This window comes from Archocentrus centrarchus, chromosome 16 (assembly GCF_007364275.1).
Source record: "Archocentrus centrarchus isolate MPI-CPG fArcCen1 chromosome 16, fArcCen1, whole genome shotgun sequence".
NCBI lineage: Eukaryota > Metazoa > Chordata > Actinopteri > Cichliformes > Cichlidae > Archocentrus > Archocentrus centrarchus.
In genome coordinates, this window is record NC_044361.1 from 6,085,290 (window position 1) to 6,113,029 (window position 27,740).

At 40.6% G+C, this 27,740-nt stretch overlaps 1 protein-coding gene across 1 annotated transcript in view; it reads left to right on the forward strand.

The window, feature by feature from the left end:
• Window positions 1–4,747: 4,747 nt before the first annotated feature.
• Window positions 4,748–27,740, forward strand: part of bmper (BMP binding endothelial regulator) — a 34,210-nt gene continuing 11,217 nt past the window's right edge. Inside the window, exons 1-10 of the mRNA XM_030750079.1 lie at window positions 4,748–5,480; window positions 10,720–10,805; window positions 19,727–19,826; window positions 23,360–23,442; window positions 24,135–24,225; window positions 24,874–24,956; window positions 25,944–26,043; window positions 26,405–26,514; window positions 26,593–26,727; window positions 27,092–27,196. Coding sequence (XP_030605939.1) covers window positions 5,375–5,480; window positions 10,720–10,805; window positions 19,727–19,826; window positions 23,360–23,442; window positions 24,135–24,225; window positions 24,874–24,956; window positions 25,944–26,043; window positions 26,405–26,514; window positions 26,593–26,727; window positions 27,092–27,196 — 999 coding nt within the window. The 5' untranslated portion in view covers window positions 4,748–5,374. The remainder of the gene's footprint in view (window positions 5,481–10,719; window positions 10,806–19,726; window positions 19,827–23,359; window positions 23,443–24,134; window positions 24,226–24,873; window positions 24,957–25,943; window positions 26,044–26,404; window positions 26,515–26,592; window positions 26,728–27,091; window positions 27,197–27,740) is intronic.

Here is a 27,740-nt window from a genome sequence, read left to right on the forward strand (position 1 = left end):
ATATGAGCCGGAGTTGTAATAATGCTGTTTGGCCACTGTGCAAAAATCACAGCACAGTTCCTTGCTTCTGTGTGTGTGTTCCTGTCCTGGTCCAGAGCACCAGGTAATGAGCTGAAAACTAATCTCTGCCGCAATCACGGAGGAAAAACCCCTCCTCACAACTGCAATTTGACTGTTTTTCTTTTTCTAACTTGAGCTGAAATTTACAAAGTCAATTATGTGCTGAGTGAGTTTCATGACCTCTGGGCCCGTGAAACCTGTAAGAACAGCATTCCTTGCTTCCTTCCTCCAGAATGTCCTTTCTGCAGATATGTGGCTTCTGTCCGACAGCAGTGATACATGCCAAGAGATTAACTTGTAGCCTGACTTCCCTGTAAGAAGCTTGTAAAACCAGGAGAGTATGCAGTGTGATAGATCCCAGAGCTCCTGCACTAATTCAGCAGCTCTCTAAAAATTTACCTCCCTGCTCTCTGAATGATACATGGAAAACACTTCACTTACTTTACGTAAGCAGCTTGAGCCGTTGTTACATTCTAAAATATACAAGGCATCAAGCTGTCCCCTTTACCCATTTACGCTTTGCATCCAGTTTCCAGGGTGTTCATCTGTTGTGGAAAAACTACAGAAAGCTGTTCATAAAAGTCTCCATAAACATCTTAGATATCTGCAGTTTATTTAATTGCAAGGACGTAAAACGCAACAATTGCATGTCACGATTTGGGTTTTTATTGTGTAGCTCCACCTTTTGTGCTGCCAGCTGTGGCCCAGGAAAAAGCATCAATAGTAGCCAGTAATACTGGCATTCAACTCATTTATCTAACTCGTGTCAGTGTTTTTAAATATAATGTGGGATTTCTTTTTTTTCTTTATCATTGATTACCTCTCAAAGGCACCAATTGGCAAGGAAACATATTTTAAATCAAAAATTCAAACATAAGTAGCTTGAACTGTTATTTTTGGCTGTGGCCATGTGTCTGATGATCCACCACTTGGTCCACACACAAATGTTTCAAAAACTGCTGATTTGATACTTTTGGATGGATTTTAATGCTCCACCATGACATTCACATTTGTGGATGAATGAAATTTGCTCAAACACTATTGAATGGATTGGCATAAATTTGCTTCACACATTCATGCTCCTCACAGGATGGATTATGACAGAATTATTGATTTTTCCTCTTGCAAAAGATGCAAACGTTCAACACAGTTTCATGCCAGCTCTCAAATATAAAGTCATCACTCGGGTAGATCCCCTTTCTAAATCAAATGGAAGATTTCCAGTTGGGAGAATGCACCTGTCTCCTGCTGTGTGCTACATGTCATAAAGAGTGACTTCGGATGACGTACCTGCCCAGGAGAATTCTTGACATTGTCATTGTCATCTCATTGCCTCCCCTGCAGTCACCAGACCTGCCGACAACAGGGGGTCTTCACCTCGGGGCTTTTGTGGCCCCGGCTGCCGTCTGCAGCCAGTCTGAATCCAGGAGGATCCTCACACACCATAAAACCTCCTCTCTCAGCAAGGCAGTCCACCACCATAAGAAAAACTCATTTCTGCTCCTCACCTTGCTTTTGAAAACAATCATCTGACTTTCCTATCTTTACATTGTCTTTGTGGTTACATGAAAATAGCAAAAGTACTAAAATTATATTTATGTTTTAAATACAAACATTTCAAAACATCAGTAAAAAGTATCTTGAAGTTGTTTGTAGCAGTTTTGAATACTACAACTTTTTCAGACTTCAGTAAAGCTGCAACAATCAATTAATTTCACTTCAGCACAACATGATTAATCAGTCTAGGGGAAATTCATTCAAAGCAGTCTGTAAAAAAAAGAAACATTAATTCATTAGATAAATTAATAAGAAGAATAAAAGTTGAAAATGATATCGTTAACAACAATAAAATATAAAATGGGCAACAATTTAAAAAAAGATTAGCACTAATTGCCGGTATTTGCAGAAAAGTCTGTTTCACTCAATATGTTTGTGAGTTTGAGTCCCAGTAGCACCTGCTTCAGGTCATGCAGCATCCTTCGTGACTTTCTGCTCTCTGTGTCAGAGCTGGAAAGTGTGTGTGGAGAATCATTAAAAGACCATCTGTGGTCACATCAGGCAAACCCCCCTTCTCTCCATCGCCATCTAGTGGTTAATATTACTAAAACTCAACGTCACAATGGGAGCTTTGCTTTTTTAAATTAATGGTCTCACTTTGTTCATTTATTTCTCTTTTAACCTATAAGTCTTTTGCCAAACACACACAAAAAAAAACTTCTTCTCTTTAACACAAGCACAATGCTTTTTTTTAAGCTTACTTTTAAAAGCACAGTTTACTTTTCTCTCTGCAGCACACACACACACACACACACACACGTCAGACTCTTTTCCTCACTGTCTCGTTTCACTGACACACACCTCAGCTGTGCTTGTGCTGTGTGTGGTTTTCAGTGTGCACCAGCACATTTCAAGCAGCGGCTGATGCTCAGTTAAAAGCTGCTGGGTGGGTCCTAATTATTTCTTTGAAGACTTGCTTTTCCTCCTGTCTGAGCTTCTGATGAGCTTCACTTTAAAGAGGCCAGACACACACATATACAGACACTGTCATGCAACTGCCTCATCTGTCACATAAGCCTTTTAATGTTGACTCCAGACTCCAGATTTACGGGAACATAATGCTGAAATATAGAGGAGTTTACACTGTGAAGTAGCATGTTGAATTTGACATAAAGGAGGGAAGGGGGACGTTTCTAAAAACAGAATTGCACATACATGCATGTGACATCCACATGCTGTTTGTCAAGAAAATCCAACAAACCCTAAAACCTAAACAACCACATCAGTGGTTTGTTGCTACTTTGGGAGGCCTTTCCGGAGCTGAGTCGTAACAGCTGATGCAGAGCTGCAAATGAACAATAATTTTTTAAAAAAAATGTTAGAAATTAGTTTTTGCAACATGACAAATCTGTGGTTAAGTAAGGGCAGAAAAGCTTTTGATTAGGTTTAGGACAAGTTCCTAATTTGGGTTAAAATGCTGCAAGTACTTTCTTAAGGTTTGAGGACCTGTGTGATCATAGGTAAAATAATACATGCAGTAAAGGTTATGAGCAGTTCTGTCTTTAAAGACCAATGTTTTGTCAGCCTATCCATCCACTCCAACATCTTTGCCAGGCAGCATAGGCTGGGATGGATGTCACATGATCTCCAAAAATCACTTGAAAGTAAATGCGGGTGTGAAAACTGAACAATAAAATGAAAATGTGGGTCTTAACGAGCTGCTTAGCATGGCAACCTATGGGGTTGTTTTTAATTGGAAAAGAAAATCAAATATAATTTATTTATTTATTGGTTATGATTTCAGTGCAAATTTTTATATATTTTTTTTAACTCAAATGGAGAAACAAAAGCAGAAATCTTTTTGTCACTCCCCCCCCAGAGAAACCCCCCAGACCCCAGTTTTTTGAACTATGCACTCTGACCTTTTCAGAAGTCACTAATGGGGCCTTGAGAGCACTTTGTCAGGAACCAGGACTTGTTATTTTTGAAATTAATTGAATTAGAAACTCCTTTCAACATAGCTTAATTAGCATGAAGATGTTTGATCTTAAAACACATTAGCAAAGCATGTCTTTGAGCAGGCTAAACTACATTATATGGCCAAAAGAATGTAGACAACCTAATATGAGATTGTACACATTAATCTTCTGCTGTCTTGCTCCCGTGGTGACGCTTGCAATCAATGTTCCACTTCACCCCAATGGTATTGGGTGGGAATTAATTCTGGGCTCTGTGCAAACCAGTCAGGTTCTTCAACACCAGACCTGGAAATGCATTTCTTTGTGTTAGCTTTGTGCAGAGAGCGCTTTCATGTTGTAACAGGAAAGCTGTTGAAACACATATTGTCTCTAATGTGATGCTGGAGCATTAAAATTCCCCTTCATTGTGATTAAGCAGTCTAAGACAAAGGGGGGGGGGGGGGGGGGGGGGGGGGTCCAGACCAAAATTAAACATGGTAATGATGTCATTTTACACTCTAAACACAAGTGATTTTTTTAAAAAAAAAGTAATAGCTGGGATAGCCTCCAGTAACTCTTACAGTAATAAACACTTTTTTTATGGTGTCTAAAATTAATTTAGCAATAAATTTATTAAGGTAGTCATTTCTGAATTCAGCTACTTGTGTCGCATTAACCTTCTAAAATAGGAGCGATTCAGTGAGCTTATAAAGAGAAATAAACTTTGGAATTTTGGGGGCAACTGTGGCAAATAATGACATTTTAGAAGAAAGATCGTTCCTCCAAGAAACACCACATGTTGCGCTTTATTTTATTATCCTCTTCATCCGCTCTCGCTCTTTTTTTCTCCTTCCATTTTTAAGTGCATTAACTTGCAGAAAGCTCTCCGGGCTTGTTGGTAATGTACTTCTATCAGTCTCGTTCTTATTCGATCTCTCTCTTTCACTCATACATACAGAGAGAGAGATTACATTAGCTACACAAAAGTTCAGAAGGAGGCAAACAGCAGCAGCAGCTTTCATTATTAAAAAAAAAATCACGTACTAAAGAAAGGAGGTCTAGGGTTTGGGGTTACAGCAGGAAACCTGAATGAGGGGACCAGAGAGGGTCTAGTCTAGGGGGTTTTGAGGAGGTTTTGGAGAGATCTGGAGACAGGAGGAGGTCCGGGTTTCACAGAGGAGGCAGGACTTTGTGGCTCCGTGGTGCGCTCCGACACCAGAGGTCCGCTTTAATACCGGGGGTGGAGGAGGAGAAGCAGGGTCGACTATTTACACCGCTCAGCCAGAGAGAGGCTGCAGTCCACTTCTCCGTCCTGCACAGTCGGCATCGAGCATCCATATGACGAACGCACTTTTGGATTGGGAGCGCAGACTGAGACGGGTCTACTGCTGGAACACTCTTACTGCCTGGAAGACGTTTGAGTTTTAAAACTCTTCCGTAGATATAAATCTGCACGTGTGTATCAGAGCTCCATTTACCTCGGGCACTGGAGCAAAAATCATTTTAAAACCTCCGAACTCGCCGTTCCTCTCAGGATATTCACTTCTGCAAAATCTGAGACTGCTTCTCTCTGTAAATATTTTTAATTCATTCACAAACTGCAGCTTTTTCTCCCGCAGGGCGTGCGCAGCGCAGCTGTCTCCTGCTTGCCGGCGCGTCTTTGTCATTTTAATATCACTGTAATCACCGCGCGTCTGGCTGAGTGTCGCTTTGCATTTCAGCGCAAACTGACAAACAATTTTGCAAGATTAAAGTTGATTGTGGAACTTTTCTCTTCATTTTTTCCCTTTGGATTGATTTTATTTGTGCCTTCATTTTTACCGAGCTCCTTGTTACTGATTTCTGGAGCAAACCCGAGGATGTTGTTCCGCTGGTTGAACCTTCCCTCCTGGTCCACCTGTAGGTTTTTCTTTTGCTTTTTGTTGCTGCTTCAAACCCCCCGGTCTTCCTCTCCGCTAATTACAGGTAAGATTAAAGGGTTCATAAGGCGTCATAATAACACATCACAACCCCCTCCCTGCGTAAAATCTACCCAGGCCCCTGGTTATTTAGTCTGCTGCCGCGTCTCCATGCTCCTTCAGTCTGTTTTTACTCTTCCAAGAGTAGCCCACCAAACCAAAGTCCCTCTAGTTTATATGTATGATTACCAGTAATGTGGCAGTGAAGGAAAGGGTTCAGTACGTAGTGGTGATAACCTTCATTTTATTTCATGATCACAATGAAGCAGAAAAGTGTGTGTGGGGGGGATCACTTTTATTTTTTTCAGAAAAATGCAAACGCGTTTTCCTGACCCGCAAATTATTTTTTTAAGCTCAATAAAATGTGTAAATTTTAAAGTTTGTTAGAAAACTAGTTTACGCTGATTTTTCTCGAAGAAGCAACGCTCATCTGGACGTCTTATGTGAAAGTTTATCACGCGATCATGAACTTTGCCCAGGTTATCCTTTCTGTGCCACCCTGCAGAGAATACGCTTCTATTTGAAGCCGCGGCGATAATATCAAGCGCCGAGTCCACCCTGGCGCGCTTGTTGTTTGCAGGAAGTCTTTTTCTGTCATAGCTATCATGATGATTCTGGCCGATATCAAAGTGATTTATATCAAACCTACGAAAATTACACGAGGATTTGGATCATTACGATGAAAGGTCTGCGTGGAATTATAAGTGATCTTAACTCAAATTGATGTTTGTGTCGCTTTGGGTTGTAATTAACCCACTTTTTTAGTTAAAAGCAGGCTGTAAAGTGAAAACCACTTTCCTTTACCAGCTCTAATTTAACAGCACGCTGTCCTCCCTCCTGAGCTGCCTCTCTGCTTGGGTCTAAACGGGCTCTCTCTCCCCGGCTTGCTCACCCCCATTTGACAGCCGGATTGCATCATAGGATATCGGTTGTTTGCCCCACAGCGCCGTTGAAGAATGAGAAAAATAGAAGTGGAGTGAATGAAAAGTGGATGAGGTGGTGCGAGCAGGCCGAGCTCCTCAACCAGCAGCCCGGCCTGTATGCGCCTTATCGCTGGGTATAGCTTTGTGAAGCATGGACTTCTGCCGCTGACCTCCTTTTTCTGACCTAACCTGGTATTTGATAATGATTGTTTATTCAGTTCTGTCTCCTCCAGGTCATTCGTAGTGTTTCCATGACGACCATAGATTAATTTCATCATAAACCTATTAATAAAGGAGAAGGTAGAACAGACGTTTCACTTCAGCATGAAAAGAAGCGCCATAAATTACTTTGTGCACGTCCGCTCCGGTCCTGATAAGAACGAATTCAGGTTTAAGGGGTTCCCCTCTCCTAGCTGTTATCTTATTTTCCCGAAGCAAAACGAATAGATGGAAACAGATCGGGACAAGACGTGTACCAGATGGGTATCCCTGGTGTATCTGTTTGACATAAAACAGCGTGAGAACCCCCTGAGAACCGACAGTCTCTTTATCATCTGAGGAGACTGCTCCATTATGATCCCAGCAGATCAGATTCCTCCACCTGGCATCCCAAACACGCACTGTATCAATCTGCCTATTGTCTGCTGAACCACGACCAGGAGTTTCAGAGCTGTTTGAGGGTCGTGCAGTCAGATGGTTGAATGTGTCAGTGCAGCAGGTGGAGCAGAGGTCATCCTGTCAGCTACAGGGACTGTCGACAGTGTTCAGGCAGCAGAACGTGTTTAAATCCACTTTGCAGCAGTTGCTTCTATTTGCAAAGATTCACTGAATCAGAACTGTTACTGATACCTATGTGAGTCCAGCATTCTTCACCATTGACAAATATGGGCAGTAAGGTTAGTGACCTTAATTATTTTTTAAATTATTATTAATTAGACCCAGATTTTACTGATTAGTCAAACTGTTGCTCCAGAATTGCACAAATGTGCATTTGCTGGCAGATTTTTTTCAAGGTGAACCAAACTCTACGTTTACTGCCTATTACATTTCATAAGTCTTAAAGGCGCACCAATTTCTTCATTACCAACAAGCCCCAGCTATTCAGAAACTTGACTTTTCTTTCTTTTTTTTTTACTTCAAGCAGGAAACTGACACATTTATTTGACAATATTTACTTTAGCTTATAAAACACATAGAAAACGTAAGAAGCTTGTAAAACAGATTAAACCATTTCACAGTATATAAAGCAGTCACATTTGGCTCCACCTCCACCAGCTGTACCAGAAATTACTTTAATGCATTAGTTTTATTTTTTAACTTGTAACAGTGTCTAATCAAAGGATCTAAATTCTTCTGTAGTTTAAAAACCAATACATCCACAGTAGAAGGTAATTACAGACTTCACAGAGGTAGTAGCAAAAGAATGTGAAGACTTTTGTCAAGGGACTGGAAGGGTTAATCATGTAGATCCAGATTATACCTGTATTTGACATTTAGCTAAGTCACACAGTCTGTTCAATCAAAAGATTTATTTGACTTTAATCAGCTGAGGTGTTTTTTCAGATTTGACACTCAGAGTCAGATAAAGATTTTCAATTAGTGATCTGTGAAGAGATTCACAGATTTAAGTCTTCTGGATTTCTGGCACTTTTAAATGGCTCTCTGAACTCTTTTATCTGCCTTTTCCTTGCAGTAGTTTGCAGTAGTTCAAAGCAGAGAGAAACTATATAAATACATTGGTCATGATGTCAATATTGACAGTGCCAGGAAGATGGATATGAGACAAATGTAGCAGCTGGAAAATGAGAGTTATGGGTTTTTTGGCATTGTAAAAAGGCCTGAGACCCCCCCCCCCCCCCCCCCCCCCGCCCCCCCAACAAGAAAAAAAAACACTTATAGCCCCACCAGTTTAATTACACTTGAAGGTCGTAAATTTTACAGTGGTGGAGTTGGTAGGGTTTGTCTGCTCTGCCCAAATCCACAGGCTCAGGCTGGTTTACTGCTGAACTCAGAGGGACAAAAACAGTCGGCATGACTCGCTGCTATAAGGAACTGTTGTTGCAGCGTGGAATCTAAGTTTACTGTATTACAAGCCTGATATAAACATTGCTAAGGTCTTCGTGACTTTCAGACATGAGCTGATGTTACTGTTGCTACAGCTTTAAAGCTTTTCATTCAATCATTTAATTGACAGCGATAATGGATTTAAAATCCATAGTGTCATTTTGGTTTCATTGGCTGCTTCGTTTCAGCCAGTGGAACACATAAGCTGCTTTCTCTTTCCCCAGGCAGGGACCATCATTTCTTTTTCCAAGCTGAAGCGACACCTGTTGCCATCAGTGTTTATCATGCACATTTGTGCATGAAGGCCAGTACACTGAAGGAAAAAAACTCGTGTAGAGCTGCTTAGTCTCTATATCATACTTTAAAAGAATGCAAAATGTCTAATTTTTATATAACCTAAATTGTCTGCCTATAACTTACATAGATGCTTGTAACTGAGGTGTTTGGCAACCGTAACACTGTCTCAGGTAAAGTAAACTGCAGCACACAAAGCTGCTGCAGTGATCTAACTACAATAGCATCCAGGTCAGGCTTTCACACAGTGGGGAAATGCTCCACAGGAAACTGGCCTTTATAACATATTCTCTAATCCCACAAATTACCTTAAATACTTACTGATGTTCAGATGATGGAAACAGGTTGGCAGGTAGCAAGCTTGACAGACTGATGTGTTAGTGTATCTTACATTTGAGCAGATCCAATCACTAAAGTGTCCAAAACTGATATCAGTTTTGCTTGAGCCTGATGCACATTGCTTTGGTTCATAGAAAGAGTTTAGTGGATGATAGCTTTCTGAGTCATCAACATTACAGCAAACCAAACATTTTAGAGTCACATTACACTGATAGGAGATCAACCAAATATCAATCAAAATGTCTTTACCAGCAACAGCTTGGCTGGTTTTCACCCTGTGTGTGATCATTGCAACACACTGGTCCTAAAGACAACTATGGCAACACAAACTACCACAGAAGGCGGCTATGAGTTCTGGGGCAGTTGTTGTCAAGGTGATAGCATCGCAACTGTGCAAATTACAGTCTTGAAACTTTACTGACGTGTAGTTGAGGTCCAAATTAAAGCAGAGTTTGAAGATGGACCACTGAGTACTGGAAGCAGGGGTCCAGTGGCCCCATTTAATCACACTATATTCTTTTTGATTTGTAAATGTCCATGAGTTTTCTTTATTTAGTGTATGAACTGCTGCAGGTGGTGTGAACCCTCTGAAATAACGTCTCCAGTTTAAGCATTAAAACTCTTTGGCTTTGAATGCTTTTAATCACTGCAGTTTAGAAACAGTTTTTGGATGAACTGTAAATGATACTGAAACTGTGTTCATTCAGCCATGGAGGAGATACTGCAGACGCACGGTGAGTTACTGGAAGGAGGAAGTAGTTTACTCTCAAACAGACCAGCCAGCGGTGAGGATTTAAATTCACCTCAATGACACCCTTTCAGCTCTAAAGTCATTAAGAAGGAAGTTTTCAGTTCAGAGAGTCAAAACAAATCTAATGCATGAACAAACAGCTGAGAATCAGTCTGGAGTCTCTTTCTTTGCTGCAGCTCTCCAAGCAGCAGGAACTGCTGCATCTGAGATGTTGACATCTGTGTTCTTCTACCCATAAACCCATGGGTTTAGGGTCATTTCCTGGCGTTGCTTCAGATTACATTTGAGCTTGTAACAAACCAGCTGACTCGTGTTTACCAGTCTTGTTAGCATGGCTGGCATTGTTTTCATTGTTTTCTCGTGAGTCTTTGTGTCATTGTGGCATGTTGTGGTGCTGGAGACATCTACTGTCGCAGAAACACCACAAAGACAGTTTTGAATATGGTGGCTGGTGTTTGTGTGTCTGTCTGTGGACAAATTTGGCCAACACAATACCATCAGAGCCAGGCAAGATACAGTTAAGTGCTAAGTAAGAGGCACTGAAAGTAGGCAGGTCATTTCCCTCCTCCTCTTTTAATACATGTTCGTTATTGATAATTGTGTTTTATTTGTGCTCAAGATAACTATAAAAATATAGATAACTGTAAGTTCAGTAGTTGTTAGTTTAGGATGTATCAAATATCTCCACACTGTCTTAGAAGAAATGCAGTTTTCTTTCCACTTTGCACCACTAGTTGTATAGAAACATTTAATCCAAGCCATCATCTACTCCTGACTGGTGATTTTGTAGCTCTGGTTGGTGGCTTGAGTTCAGACCCATTTTTCACTCAGCCCTGCACACAACCTACATCTCACCTTCCACCTGTCCTTCACAGGTACTGAGGCCAGCTGTGACAATGAAGGAGAGGTTCTCCACATCCCCAACATCACCGACAATCCCTGCATCACATGTGTCTGTCTGGTAAGACCAGTTTCTTTTCATCACTGTCAGCTATGCTGCAGAGGTTGCAGTGTGTCTAATGCTGGAGGGTTATGGGCTGCCATAGTGCCAGTTGAATGGCATACAGCCCTCCCTGTTTGTTCTCGCCTCCTTGACTTGTAATTGCTGCTACAGGATTTCCACTCAGACTGAATGGATAAAATGACCTCTTTGAGCACTGATAGTAGTATTTGTGAAGCTGATTATTGAGCTTTGAGAGGTGTTTCTTATCAGAAGATTGTGAAAGATTTGTAACAGACTGACAGGACTTTGTAACGCAAGTTTCTGGCAGGATTTTAGGTCAGATTTGATGGATGTATTCTTTGATTTGATGCTAAATTTTGTGATTAAAACACTTTTGGAGCAATATTTTTAAACCTGTTCATGAGAGTATGTAATGTTTTGTACACATGAACTAAAGATTGCAAGTGATTCAGTTTGCAAGTACAGGAAACCACTGCATAATAAGATTTTTACTATTTTCTAGCAGTGAAACATGAAGTGGGGATTGTTTATTTTAACAGTCGTCATGCTGTCTTGGCTCAGCCTGGCTGTTAAAACCAGCCAACATAACGTTAGGGGACAACTCTTTCCTGGAACATGTGCTCTTTGACCCCTGCCCCGCACCCTCGCCAAACCTTTACTGTTGTAGAGGCTTTTGTTTTAGGGGGTGAGGATGGACCAATGAGGCTTTTCTGTGTCACTGCTTTGACACTGGCTGAAAGATTAATTCAGATTTTTAAAAGCCACCAGAACACAGTTTACCATGCAGGTGCAAACTAGAGGGGTGTGTGTTGTGTGCTAAAGTCTGTGTTGATTTGTTAGTCTACATGCAGCAGTGGCTTACTGATGGGTCCCAATGCAATTAATTATATTGGCAAAGTTGTATAAATTCTCAGTGTAGTGAAAGCAATCATCCCAGCCAAAGAAAAAAGGAGGGAGCTTTGCTAAGAACTAGAAAAAAAAAGCTTGAGGGAGAGCCTCAGACCTGCACATAGCTCAGACTGACTAACTTGCATGAAATTTGCCAAACTGTCATATGGTCCATATTGGGAAGCTGGAAATTGGGTTTCAAATACCTGATTCCTAGGAATTAAATCCATATTAAGCCCCAGCTAATGTTCAATTGTTCACTGGCTCCCGATTGGCTGCTCTAAGGCTGCCCTCTGCCTAAAGACCGACTGAGCCGTCCTCTGTGTTATCAGGCAGGCATCAGCCAAAGCCCTGCTGAATGCTATCAGTCATCAGGAGGCAATGGCTGCCCTTTCATCTCTACTTTAAGCCCCTCTGCGCGCGCGCACACACACACACACACACACACACACACACACACACGTTACATACATTTAGGGCTCAGTCTTTATTGAATTTGACCATATCTGGCTTTTCTTCCCTCCTAATGCAAATTTGTATTTACAACTATCGCGCTTTTAGACTGGTAGAATTACATTAAAAAATCTTGATGCCAAATCATGTATGTAACAAATAATTAATTGCTTCTCTTTCTCACATGACACAAAGCCAAATACGAAGACGATCGTTCTCACAGGCATAACTGGGAATTTATAGTTAACAACTTCAAACATCCAGATGAAAGCAGGAGATTAAATGTTTTTTTTAAGATGACAGCCCCCTAGTACAAAGTCAGCGTGACGAGAACAGCACCAGTAATTCTCAAGTGAATTTACAGCTTGTAGATGGTCCCCAGACCTAGAGATTGGTCGGTGACCTGCTGGCAGCTTCTGGTCATTAAGGACAACGTCTCGCAATTGTAAGGAGGTTTTTGTTGCAGCTCTGCTTACCTCTTTGCAACCCATTTTATGCTGGCAACTCACCAACTGGCCACACATCTCTAGGCTTTTGTGAGTGCGTGTTAATCCAAATGGTGTGTTTCCAGTAGTGACAATGGGTCTGATGTAAATTATATGTCCTCCTGTGCGCTGCATGTTAGAAAGAGCAACTTTAATCAGTATCCTGACCTGGTTTTTCCAGCATTTTTTATGTTTAGCCATTTGACACTCTTATAATGCTCATTAAAGCTATTTTACCTCTGGTTGATTTGTAGCATTAGAAGTAGACTTTCTGTCTGTTCCCTGTTCTTGACTTTTCTTATTGCCAGCGTATCATGTTTGATCCAAACTCCGATGATCAGTTTCTTAATGTACTAAAACATTCTCTCTAATTTCAGCTTAAACCAGTACGCGAAAACTCAGAAAACAATGAGCTTTATATGGCCTCCATCCAGGATGCTTTCTGGACAGTTCTGCATATCCAGAAAGAGTCCAGTGTGGCAGTGCTGTGTCTGGGGGGGTTGGGGAGCCATCCGGGCTCCAGTGTCACTCATATATGGAAACATAGTGGAGGGGGTTGGCTCCTTAGTTGGTCCAGAGTACCTGCTAATTGCCTTGTGGGTATCGGACACACACATATACACACACAGAAGATCTATTGTGTGTGTCCGGGTGAGTAATGGGGCCAGGAGTGGATGTGGCTGACAGACTGACTGACAGGCGGGTCGCCATGATGATCCTTTATCGTGAAAGGAGTCAGTTCATCTCCGTCACTCTCTTCATCGTCCTCATCTATCTGTCTGTCCATCTCCATGTCTTTTTCCATTCTGTCATCGGCTCTTCCTCCCCTCCCTCACCCTCAAGTTCTCTGCCTTCATTTTACTCACAGTCATGAGTTGCAGTTGCAATTTTTATCTTTTATTTTTATTTCACCCACCATAACGTGGAAGTGTCTGCTGTTTTATTTCTTCAGCACTGGGTGTAAAGAAAATTGAAGTCAGTTTTCCATCAGTCAAAATATTTTAAAAATAGTTGGAGGATATTCAGGACCGGCCTTCTGCTTAAACTGAAAGACAACTGATGAAAGGTATTTGATCTGTGATACCCACTCGCCATGTTTGTCATGAGACTTAACAATGATGCAATAATTAAAAGAAAATATGGGATAATTTTCCAAAATCTTACTCCACAGTGCCAACATTCAGCACAGGTATAAGTGTGTCCTTTTCGCTGAGTTGTAAGGCCAGAGGGTGGCCCTGTGTCAGGCCTTCATACAAGAGGCAGGAGTTTGTGTTCTGAAACAGACCTGCAATTTGTTTTATTTTTATTTAGAATGTTTTATTTTAACAGTTTATTTGTTTCAACAATGATTTTGGTCTCTTACCTCCATCAAGTTTTTTTTTTTGTCCACAGTCTGTCATTTGTCTTAGTTTACCACAGTCTTTCATTTATGCCACAGTTGCCATGTGTGGGCATTGTTGTCTTTTCAGTGTTTTCTTTTTTCAATGTTATTTCCAGACTTTATCTTTGTGGTTTTGTCTATATCCATATGATCCAAATTAGAACAGGAAAATGAGACTCTATTTGTGCTGATTAGAAACTGTTATGTGAAAAAGTAAATAAATCTGACACAAGTGGAAATACAAATGTTCATGCAAAATGATTACAGTGAATATTTCTCTAAAAAGCTGCAGAAAGGTGGCAGCTTTGAAGAGCTGGAACAAAGTAGTTCTTCATCTTTAAGTGAAGTCAGATCAGACACAATACAAAGAGAAAATTTTCACATTTACTTGGACCATTTTTACACATGAACTCTGTACAGTTTCTAGATATTCAAGTCAGCACATGTAACAGACAACAGCAGAGTGCCCACGCCAGATGTGTTCTCACTTCTGGAAATGTTCTAGCAGGGTAAAGTCTGTTTAGTGTCCAGTTCTCACATCAGCTTCAGGTAATGTTATATTTTAAAAAAAGATTCAGGGCTATAATGCCTGCGTGAAAACAGCTTTTGTTATTCTCATGCTGTTTGCAATGTAATATTGTAGTATTGTAGCAAAAAAATCCCTCCATTCCTTCACCAAATTAAACACCATCATTCAGAAGGTCAAACATCAGAGATACTCAGACTCCATCCATTGATCGAACAAACATTCCAACTGAGCTACGTGTAAAAGTTGAGGGTGTGGAGTTTTATATCCAGTAGCTGTGATTGATCTAGGAAAAAGGTCAGAGGTCATTTCCTGTCAGTGTCTCATCTCAAACAATAGCTGATCAATACAAGAGGGTGAGGTTTACCTGATAAGACTGATACCACCTGATAACACTAAAACTACATGATTATCTGTTACTTTTCAATCTATAAATAAATATAAAACTAAATGATATATTTCGAGGATGTTAAAAGAAAGAAATCTTTTAAAGATACTAAATGAAAATGAAAGTGTTAAACTCTGCGGTTATAAAGCTACAATGTACAGCATATTTCACATTAGTTCAATCAATAAAAGTGCCATCTCATTTAAAGGCATGTCAGTACACTCAACTTGCATAGCTCTTATGCCAGTTGTCCTTTATTACAACCAGTTGGGCCTTGCCAGGCCACAGAAGCAAGGCTGTCATATCCGGAGCTCTACTGTCAGAAACTGTGGAAACAGTTTTTGGAAATTAGTTATTATCAGCGTCTTTCTGCAGCCGTCTCGTCCCCAAAAGTACCGTGTCTCCTTCTGTCTGTGGGAGGTTGCGACTGGCTTGTTTTGTAGGAAAGGTGAAAGGTTACAGTGGCAAAGGCCGTTAAAGTTTGAGAGGTCAGAAGGGTCTAGAGTCCAAGGGCTTAAATGGGCCATTAATTCACAAGCTTCTTTTCCTGTGCTGGAGTACCTGACAAAACCTGATCTCTTCCTCCATCATGGCGTCTGAGGAAAAGCATAAAAAGGAAGGTGACGAATGTCAGAAAAAGGTTTTGATGAACTCAACATGTTATTGTAAAGCAGAGAGGAGGACATATTGGAAATATTTAGGGCAGAGTAGCTCATTAAACTCAGGTTTAGACTGGAAAAAAGGTTTCAGAAAGAGAGAGAAAGTGATGGATGTAGGTAGGAAAACAGGATTTGAGTGATGATGGGACAAACTAAAGAAGAAAAAGACTAATGAGAAGAAGTTAAGCTGAACACAAACATTGTCGCCTCCTAGTGGAACCACAGCCCTGTTGGCACAGCTCAGGACTGTTGATCCATTCAAGAAAGCTTTTAATGTTAATGAAAAAGTCAAGAACTGAGAAGCATTTAGTTTTCTCCCACTTTTAATAAGTTTAGTCTCAAAAGAGATCATTAAACTCTTCTCCAATGCAATACTAAAACAAATGATCAGTTGGGAAGTTTCTCATTCTAATTCTTCACAACAAAACGCAGGTTTACAATGAAAAAATAATGAAACAGAAATTCCAGGAAGAAGACTTCAAGACTTCACAGGTTATTTAAACTGACAGTAATGCTAATGCTGCTTTATCTACTGAATCTGATATTTCTAACACTTTTTGATACCTGTATTAATGTGTTTTTGGTCAGTGATAGTTTACATCACTTGAAATGATAAAATGTAAAGATCTGAACACAAATGTATTCACTGTAAATTAGTTTAAATGGGAACCCCTGTAGTAGCACGTGTCCAGAGAGAAACACAAACACAAAGCCATTATCGTGCTCACTTTCTCTTTGTCTGACACACACACACTTATGAGCATACCACAGCTTTATCCCTCTCCACATGTCAGGGGTGGGGTAGAGGTGGTGGTGGGGGGTCACTCTGCAGCACAGTCGTCCAGTTGACCAGCATTGGTGCCGTGGTGGTATGTCGAGTGTTTATAAGGTGTGGTGACCTGTTGTGATCTTTGACCCCATGGCAAGTAGGGTAGGGGTGGAGGAGGTCTACTAGCACCACTTTGTGTTAATGAAGGATGAGAGAGAAGGAGAGAAGGAAAGATGAAGGACATGACCTTGGAGGCTTGTTGACCAAACTGTCTTTGAGAATTTTAAGAGTTGTTTTTATGGGGTTTTTTTCCACCTCCTTTTGTTTTTGGTTGCTTTTTTGGCGCCAGTTGAATAAACATCATGCATATTTTAGACAAACGCAGATATTTTTGCTGCTGCTGTGTTTTAAAGGATAATTTCACAGAATCCAACAGGTTTGCCATCAAAATTAAAGTCTGGACGTATGTTTTTACTTCCCTCTGTGCTGCCTGTGCTGAGCTCATCCAAGATTTTCCCACAGATATATTAAAGAAATCTGAATACTCAAAGACAGCATCCATTCACTGGAATCAAAATTACTCATGTGTTGTATGAGAAAATAAAAAGCGGTCTGGCTTGTTTCTGCATCGTGTGGCTGCAGGATTAGTGATTCCCCAGCTTTTCTAGTTTGTCATGAAAATGTGCTCTTCTGTACTTTGCAATACTTAACCATGTAAACAGCAGGAAGCTGAGTGGAAGAACCATTTCGATTTTTCCCAATGCATCCATAACTTTGCCTCAGATTATGAACTTCTTTGTTTTTGTTGGAAAATCTGCACAGCAATCCAAGTCAGACCTTGAAGCAAACAGATAGGAAATTGTTTCCATTGTTTTTATTTGTTGCTTTCCCTTTCAAGTGGTACGGCCTAACAGAACCGTTTTCTTCTGGGTTAAGATCTGCTATCTGTGAAGGCCGTTCAGTATATAGAACCCAAAAACTACAGTACAAAACACACATACAGTGCATGATTTGTAGTTAAGGATCAAATTACTCAAGAATAATGATATGGCCTTTTAAACTTCAGAAATCCAATCTGGAGCTAATTTAGGAGTGTATTTTTTTTTTAGTGTTCTTAGGTTGGGAATCATTAGGATTAAATGATAAGCTCCTTGGTGTGGTGGTTAACACATTTGCCTTACACGTGAAAGATCCCCAGCTCAAGACTGGGAAGGTATAAACCCAGCATCAAGGGTTCACAAGCCTGTGCACTCCTAGTGCTGATCCCAAGCCCAGATTAATGGGAGGGTTGCATCAGGAAGGGCATCTGGTGTAAAATCTGTGCCAAATCAAACATGTGGACCCATCTGTTGTGGTGACCTCTTGGGAAATAAGGGAGCGGCTAAAGTTACTTAATACAGATTGAAAACTACTGTAAAGGTCCTTTATTGTGTGATTAGACCGTACAGTTGATTTCTGAATGAATGTTCTGGGGGGTGCAGAGGTAAGAATTAGTTGGGTATTTTTTGTTTGTTTTTACATATATCACAGTTTACATTTAATCCATATCTATCTGTAAAAAAAAATACACATAAAAATTATCTACAAGTGCTGGAAATGCTCCAATAGTTTGTCTCCACACTTCATGCAAGGAAGCCAACAATCTGTTATATATTTCAAAGTCTACCCTGTTTCTTAGTTTCATGCTGCCCCACATTTGTTTCAGTGTTTAAAAGTGAAACTGACTGATTTGGTAACACCTGTTGCCCAGAGATGAAATGCAGATGACGTGGTTCATTCACAATTGTGCTTGGCTGATTTCTGTACTGTTCATTTGAGCAAACTCTCACCTCTGGATTAAAAACAGGGGACTATGGGTAAATGGTGCTCTGGGTGCTACAAACCTAAGAAATCCCACATCTAATCTGGATGGATAAAACACATCGACTGAGCCAGGGACATCACATAGATGATAAAAACAGTAATTAAGCCTAATCCATCCTCACTTAACTGCTGCATTGTTCAATCACCTTTTCCAGAATAAAGACCCTGACGTTTGTCTTTCTTCTGCCCCTCTTTGTCTCTTTTTTTCCTTGTCCCTCTAGCCTATTTTATATCCTCTGTCCCTCCTTTCCATCTTTATTCCTCTCCTCCCTGCTCTTATGTCATGACATCATTCATCCTCAGTGTGGTTGGGGTTTAGTTGGAGCACTGCGGCTATATTAAACCACACTGATATATTTTCGCCCTCCTTTGATCCGTCCTCGTTAGAGCCGCCTGCCACAGTGCTGCGGGGCCACGGGACCTGCCAGCCTCCACTTTATAAACCCTCACAGTGTGTAAAATAAAACACACAGAGCATGTGGATAAAACCTGCAATAAAAGCTGGGTGTGAAAGTAGAGTGAATTAAAAAAGGGCTGATTCTGTCCAGTCCCGCGGTGCAGTTATTGGTGATGACGGATACAGTGTGCAGTGTTTCTGAAGGTGACAGGAGGATTGCTGAATTGGTGTGAAAATTCACAGCTAAACTGTGAGGACGGAGTCACTTTGTTATGTAGAAACTTTACCTGGAGCCTTTTTATTTGATGAAGCAGAGAACAGAGGTGGTTTATTAGGTAAAAAGCAGTCATAAACTACATACACACAAAAAATATCTATAGTACAATTTTGTTGATTTTAAGCCATATTCACACCATGAGTATCGCTAGATGGATGGCAGTGTTGACCTTTAAAAACTGAAATATCAAAGCGATGTTGGAGGGATATATAATTGTTGTTTTGATCTCATTAGAGCTGTTGATTTAAAAAAGATAAAATAATTTGAGACTTGTGTCATAAATTACAACACTTTCATATTATGATTGTAAAGTTAGTGATATGAGGATAACAGAAACTGAACACCCATCCATCCATCCATCCATCCATCCATGTACTTCCGCTTATCTAATTCAGGTTCATGGGGGTGATGAAGCCTATCCCAGCTGCCATAGTGTGAAAGGCAGGGTACACCCTGGGCAGGTCACCAATCTGTCGCAGGGCTGACAGACACTGACCAGTGACTCTATAGTCATTAAATTTTGTTACCTTGAACAATGCACGTGGCTTCGATCAGCCTTCATGGCATTTTAAAGCCCAGCTTTCTTTATCAAGTGCCGAGATACTTTGGCGCTTTCAGAAAATCCCACGTTTCTAGTAACAATCCTGACTTGGATTTGAAAAAGTATTTACATTTCTCCTTAATCTTCTTCAGCAATGTAACTACCTACATTGTGCCTGAGGGATCCTTGAATGTGCACTTTATGACTGCAATTGCTGCAAAGTTGGAAAAATATGACCCTGACAGATAAATGCTGTCTCCCTCTTCCTACCTTTCTTGGTCTCTTTTACAGGACGGTAAAGCAGACTGTAAGCAGGAGAAATGTCCGCTTGTCTCTGAGGACTGTGCTCTGGTGGTGAAACAGACTGGAGCTTGCTGTGAAAGGTGTAAAGGTAAGACAAACAGGTGAACAGAGGGCAAAGCCAGAATAAGAGGATGCCTGTGTGCCTTTGTATTTTTTATGTTTATGGTAAAGCTGCAGCTTCTCTGCACTCATGGGGGACTGTAACACCGGAAACACAGAGATGCTAACCAGAGCCACCACACACAGACCCTTCAGGGGCCATTTTATTGCACTGTATCTAAACAGTGAGGCCTAAATATGGCATGTGAGAGTAAAACTGCATTCTTTACCTCACATATAAGCCACATACACATAGATGCAGTGTGTGGAGACTGTGTGGCTGCTGATGGGGTTCACTGCTGGGTTTACAGCCCACAAAAATACACTTGTTTTTATAAGGCAGGAACTCCTCTATATACCTTCATTCTTAGATCCTCATCTTCTTCCTCTGTGGAAGGTTTTAGTCACTTTACATCAGCCTAATTAAACTGACCACTCTGAAACTTAACGATGCATTTTGGGGTTTTAACAACAATACTTTTTGTGGATTTCTGTAAAATGCAAGATAAACTGAAAACCATCCATGCAGATTAAAACAGAGAAGTTACATTGAAGCAATCATCAACCCTAAATTCGAACTCTTACTGCACACTGTAGCTGCATAAATGTAGCATTTACAATCACAAGCCATGATTTGATTGTATTTTCTGCCCTCTTTGAAATTAAAAGATCTGAATAGACAGCATGAATCGGTACATGTAAGCAGTTACCATTGTAGCTGCTTCTGATAGGCTTTGACACTCAGGAGTTTTTCTTTTGGCTTCATGATGGGTTGAGTAGTTTGAGTAGAGCTTCAGTATCCAGCAAGTATAAGAGGAACTGTATCTTTGGTCCCTTTTGTATTGGCTGCTACACTGTCACACCTACCTCCCAGCTCTCGGCAGGGAGGGGGCCCTTTTGTTTGCGGTTCGACTTTTTACGACACGGCACTTCGTTAAGAGGGATGAAACATGCTCAACTTGGACATGGAAAACCCCACGTCACCACAGCAGCCAGTGTTAGTTTTAGTTGTGTGGTTGAGTTGTGGCCACTGTGACCAAATTTAGGACCGCTTTGTTTCTTTGTGCTTTATAAAACACACCAACTCCTAGATGTCATATCACCATTTTCTTGCTTTTATGAAATCATGCAGACAGTTAAAGAGAATCACAGCCTGATTGCATCAGTTTATTGGGAACAGCTTTATAAAACTGCCTTAATTAAGTAGTTTTTATATGCAGCAGCGTAGCAGCAAATAGAGTATAGCATGACACTTATAAAGTATATCTATCAAAACATCCTTAGCAGCCTCAGAGCAAGAGCCTTAGCAAAAACCATGCAACTGTTGTCAGATTTCCATTAAAATATAGTCATGTGAAAAACTACTTCCATAGGAATTAAAAGGTAAGTAGCAGCCAGGTGTTGCTAATCAAATGCACTTGATTAACTGATCGTCAGCATGTGTGAGCACCTCTATAAAAGGCAGTTTGCTGCTCTGAAGCATTCAGGGGTGTGTTAAGATGATGCCAGAGGATCGTCCCAGGAGTGGCCAGCCCAGGAAGACCCACCCTGTGGTCTGACTGTGCAATTCTCAAAAAACTCAAGAGCTATATCTCAGACTCCACAGGCTTCAGTTAGCATGTTAAAGGTTAAAGTTCATGACAGTACAGTTAGAAAAACACTGTACAAGTATGGTTTGTTTGGAAGGGTTGCCAGGAGAAAGCCTCTTCTCTTTAAAAAGAACATGGCAGGACAGCTTAGGAACAATGTCCTTTGGAAAGACAAGACCTAAGTAGACATGTTTGACCATAATCCACAGGACCACATTTGGTTAACACCAGACAGAGCATATCAGCACAAACACCTTGTACCAGCTGTCCAGCATGGTGGTAGAGGAGCAATTATTTGTTTTTCAGCCACAGGACCTGGGCATCTTTTGGTCATTGAGTCAACCATGAACCAAAGTATTCTAGAGTCAAATATGAGGCCATCTGTCCAAAAGTTAAACCTTGGGCTAAATCGGAACAGAACAAAGATCCTAAGCATCAGGTGTTAATATGGCCCAGGCAAAGGCGAAACCTCAACCCGACTGAAATGCTATGGCGGGATCTTAAAAATGCTGTGCATAATTGAAATGCCTTCAAACCTCAATGAGCTGAAGCAGCATTGTAAAGAATTGTGGGCCTCCACAACAATATCCGTGATGGGTAAAATCATACAGAAAACAATTACTTCAAATTATTGCTGCCAAAGGTGGTTCTATAATCTTCTGACTCATGGGATGTTTGTCACAGGACTGTGTAGAGGACTGTGAATGACTGCACTTCTACAGCTTGATAGACAAATGTATGCAAAAGTGCCTCTTTCTAACATATTGGTCATATCAGTATATTGAGAATCTGAGTGTATAAACAGGATATATGTCTCTGTGGGACCTTGTTCTATCTAATAAAAGATATACTGGACATCCTCCTGCTGCAGCAATACAATACTACAAGGTTTTGTTTTCACTGAGGAAAGTAGATCAATGGCTGTGATCAGATTTCATTATATGTATATTGATCTGAGCCCACTTTCTGTAAATGGGATGAAATGAATAGGCGATTCATTCAGAGTTGAGTAGACAGTTGCTGACAGCTCAGAGGACCAGAGTTACTAAGAAGCTGCTAGATCCAAATGTGCCTGTGTAAGTGTGAGGTAGAGATTAAATTTAACAAAATATTAAGTGAAAAGAAGTTCAAATAGTCACGTCAGAAAATCAGATGTGGTCTGATTATGAGTCGGATGAGGACTTGACTTTGACCTGCCAGCTGTCATATTTGACCTCCTTGATTTTTTCAGTGTATCTTGAAACTAAAACTTAGATGAAACTGAGGCTGCCAATAACAAACAGAGGGGAAAAGAAACAATGTATAAAACTAATTAAAACATGTACCAGATGTTTTCACTCATTTGCATGAGCTTTGGCCAGGATTCGATTACAATTTATTTTTCTACATCAGAAATTATATTGTTTTAAACTTACGAAAAGACATAATCTGCAGGGCTGTGGACATAATTATACTCACTGCTTTCTCACTTTCCATACTAAAATCTAAGTTTTAGGTTAAGAAAATTTTCTTTGCATGGGAAAAAATAATTAAAGCACTTGCATGAATTATTAAGTTTCAGAAACATTACACTAGGTGACAAATTTCCACTTTTGTTTTTCTGTACACGTAAACAAACTAATATTTTTGATCCCAAAACTTTGTTTTTGTGGTTCAGGCAATGATTTTACAAATTAGTCATTTTCCCATATAATCCCAGTTACTAGTGGTTTTCATTTAGCTTTAAACCTTTTTTAAAGCGTTTTTCTCTTCAAAAATTGTCTATAAAAATAGTAAAAATGTTCAATTAAAAATGTTCTTTTTTTTTTTTACAAGTGAAATATTCTTGTAATTTAGACATGACTTGAAAAACAGATGGAGGACTGAGTTTTTGCAATATTTCCTGTATACAAAAAGTTGCCTTGCAAGTAATGGTTGTATTTCTCTCTCCCAGGTTGTATGTTAGATGGACGATCTTATAACAGCTCAGTATCCTGGACCAGCTCCACGAAACCCTGCATAACTAAACGCTGTCAGGTGTGTATGCGTATATATGTGTGAGACTAACCTGCACTGTCAGCAGATGACAGATGAAGCAGGCAAAGCTCAGGCGTCAAGCTAAAGGCTCGGATCCCAGATATGAAAACATGCAGACATGTTGTTAGCAGAAGGCAGTGATGCTGGAGGGGTGAAGGATGGAGGGATTAAAAAAAAAAAGATTATTGCAGGTGAAGTGTTGATAAAATATCCTGAAAAGAAAAAAGCATGGCAGTAAATAAGAAACAAAGACAGTGAAGGAAAGGAAAGGAAAGGAAAGGAAAGGAAAGGAAAGGAAAGGAAAGGAAAGGAAAGGAAAGGAAAGGAAAGGAAAGGAATAACCACGAAAGACAACAAAATAAGAATGAGAAATGAAGGATGGAAGAGGAAATAAGCCAGAAAGATTAAGAAGAAATGTGACTGAAATAAAGACGGATGGGTCTGGAAAATTGCTCAAAAGAGGGATGAATTTAAAAAAAGGAACAACGCAGGAATGGAAAGAAGGAATTCAGGTAAGTAGGAAGAAATATAGTGAGTAGGAACAGAAGTGAATAGAGGAAGCAGAAGTAGAGGAAAAATTGATGTAGAGCAAGAAAAGAAGGACAACATGGCAGAACAATAGGGAGCATTAAAAAAAAAAAAAAAAAAAGATAGACAAATTGAAGAAAATATTTTTCTCCTTGCTGTGTCAGGAAGGTGTCATCACTGAAGCAGAAGTTCAGTGTGTCATCCACTGCAAAAACCCCAAAAACCACCCGAAGAAGTGCTGCCCTACCTGCCCCGGTGAGTATGAAATTTAACACAAGGGTCTCTTTATTCTCTCTTTCTACTGTTAAGCCCCAGGGTTCCTGTAGTTGATCAGGAAAATATTTAAACAAAGTAACACAAAACAGTTTCTTGCTTTTATTGACTGGTTGGGCTTGTACAAGTGGGTTTGGAGTCTCCACCCAAAGTTATAAAAGAAGAGCAGTTTGTAGTGACTTTTAACTTTTATTTGACCTAAATACATCAGTGGGAAAGGAAAAGATAAGAGCTCATGAAACATGACTTATTTCATCTCAAGCTCTGTCAGTGTAAATTCTTTAATGCCACTATTTACAGCTGGTGAAAAAAGCTTCTTTTCTATCAACTATGACAAATTCTTACTTTGGAAGTGGGAGTAACATTTCTGGACCTACCAATGTGAAAAAAATAGTTAACATAGTTACAGATCAGTTTCCTGACTCTATCTGTTTTCCTTCTGCTGCCAGGAGGCTCTGTGACTTAATAAACCAGCTTCTGTCCATTTTACCACTCGATAGTTTTAGGACAAAATGCTTACAACTTATTTAAGTCACTTTAAAACTAAAAGCTTCCGGTGAAGAGAGAAGATTTGTGTAAGCAAGTGTGAATTAAGAAATAATTTGTTGGGTGTAACATCTTTCCTTGCAGGTTGTATCTTTGAGGGTCGTCTATATAAAGAGAAGCAGGAGTTCAGTCCAGAAGGCAAACCTTGCATCAAGTGTTCCTGCACTGTGAGTACACATACCCTCCACTTACATTCTCTCCTTTGAGCAGGGACCCTGTCCTAACAGTTGGTTAGTCTTGGAGTCTCCAGGGAGTCACAAATTTTTGGTTGGAACAACATCCTTTCCCCTGCTTTTTGCTTTCACACCCCCCCCCCCCCCCCCCCCCCCCCTCTCTCTCTCTCACACACACACACACACTCTCTCTCTCTCTCTCCTCCTTAGATAAACAAACCCCACAGGTTCGTCCATTAACACATTAAAGCATTAATGTGCTGACACCTGGTATGAGAACCCTTTAGGCTGTTAACACATACACACGCAACTCTCTCTGTGGGTGTGTGTGTGTGAAAATGTTGTTACTAATTTGTCTTTTATATTTTCTATTCTGTCCTGATTTTTAAAAATGTGGATAACTGAAATTACCTTGGCCTGCGACAGACCGGCGATCTATCCAGGATGTACCCTGCCTCTCTGTGGGTTAGCCTCCTACCCACCTGCAACACTGAAGTGAACAAGTTGTTAAAACTTTGGATGGATGGATGGATGGATGGATGGATGGATGGATGGATGGATGGATGGATGGATGGATGGATGGATGAGTGGGTGGGTGGGTGGGTTGGTTCCCCAGATAACTGGGGCCAACCCTGAGCTGTGTTCTAACTCAGCCCTTGTGTTGAACTGACTGAACTGAAATATGTGTACTTTACACACTCTGATGAAGGCTTTGTGCCAAATGTTTAAGCATATTTCTGCTGTGATGTTAGTCATAAGTCAGATGTGAGTAGTTTGAAAAGTTAATATGAAGTCATGCATTCCACCACACACCCCTTTGTGTTTGGTGACAAATTAAACAATCAAAAGATTGACAACAAATCATTCTAGTAAAGTTAAGTAAATGTAAATGTCATGAGGTTTCATTTCATGTCTTGGCTGCAAAAAGATTTTTTTGGAAGAAATCAAAAAGTCAATTGTGTTATTATTTTGTTGTTTCAGGGAGGCCGAACTCTCTGCACGAGGGAGGTGTGTCCTGTCCTTTCTTGTCCCTCTCACCTCACCCACACCCCGCTTGGACAGTGTTGTCCCAGATGTCTCGGTAAAGACTGTCAATTTCAAAATGACGTAAAGCTTTCATATATTTTTGGAAAAGTTATGTTTCTGCCATCACCACAAAAATACAAGCAATGCCACGCCTTGGGCAGGTGAAGTTAGGAGCACAGATAAGAAATGAAACACATAACCACCCTTAGAGCAGGGGTTAACACTGCTCCTAATAACCCTGCTGGAGACTGAAAATCTCTCAGCCTCCATAAATTATAATTTCATAATTTTAAACATGTCTTTTGCAGGAGAAATATATTGTCTTCACCCTCGAATGTCTAAAATTGGCAGAAATGTATTCAAATAAAACCAAATAATTTGTTTTTTAATCACTCACTGTGTTTCTCCTTCTCCAGGTCAGAGGAAGGTATTTGATCTCTCTTTAGGAAGCTGTCTTTTCCACAGTGAAGTCTATGACAATGGCACCTCCTTTATACACGACAACTGTACCACCTGCACCTGCCAGGTACCAGCCTGGATATTAAAGGCTCCTTGTCATCTTAAACAAAAATATTGTCAATTAGTAAATTAAAAATCTTTCCAGAATTCCACTGTGGTGTGCAAGAAACGCTGCTCGCAGCCAGGAACTTGCCAGGGCAGCCACTGCTGTGAGGAGTGCCTGTCCTATGTGAAAGTGGAGGAGGTGAAGTACTGCAGAGTCCGGAACAAGATCTACAGGGTGAGAGTATGACGGCTGGAGTGGATGGATTATGGGGTGGCATAATGGTGCAACAGTTAGCACTGTTACCTCCTAGCTGGGAGCTCTCTGTGTGGAGTTTCCACGTTGCCTGTGTGACCTTCCTGTGGGTACTCAGACTTCCTATGGTCTGAACACATGCATTTTAGGTTAATTGGTGATTTTTAAATTGGCTGTAGGTGTGGATGCATGGTAGCTAAAGCATGACTAAAGTGTACTCTATAAATGCCAGTCCAGTCCATGGATGAATGGATAGATAGCTGTATTCTTGGATGGATGAAAGATAGGTGCCTGTACATTATGATGGATGTTGTTCTGACCCTGTTGTATCTTTTCTCCCTTGCAGGAAGGAGACATGTGGTCATCAGTTAACTGTACTCTCTGTACTTGCGTTAAAGGCAGCATTGAGTGTCAGCCCAAATCATGTGTACCAATCATCAGCTGCCCCCCGGTGAGTGACACCAGCCGATCAGTGGATTACATCAATTAATAGATGTAATTGTTTTATGTTGTTATCTTAGCCAAGGATTGCACCAATAGCTGCTTAGTGACTATGTACACTACCTTTTTAATTTTTTCTGGACTGTGAAGTTTGCAAACAACACAGTGATCTGTAGAGACAGTAGCGAGCAGGTGGAAGAGAGCCTGGAGAGGTGGAGGTATGCTCTGGAGACAAGAAGAATGAAAGCCAGTGGAAGCAAGACAGAATTCATGTATGTTAATGATGGGGAAGGAGGTGTAACAGTAAAGCTGCAAGGAGCAGAGGTAGTGGAGGCAGATGAGTTTAAATGTCAAAGCAAGGGACACTGCACAGGAGAGTTGAAGAATAGAGTGCAGGCAGGGTGGAGTGGGTGGAGACCAGGGGTGATTTGGAGCACAAGGATATCAGCAAGAGTGAAAGGGAAGATTTACCAGTGAGACCTGCTATGATGCATGGTTTGGTGGCACTAGCAAAAAGAGAGAAGGCTGAACTGCAGGTGACAGAGTTGAAGATG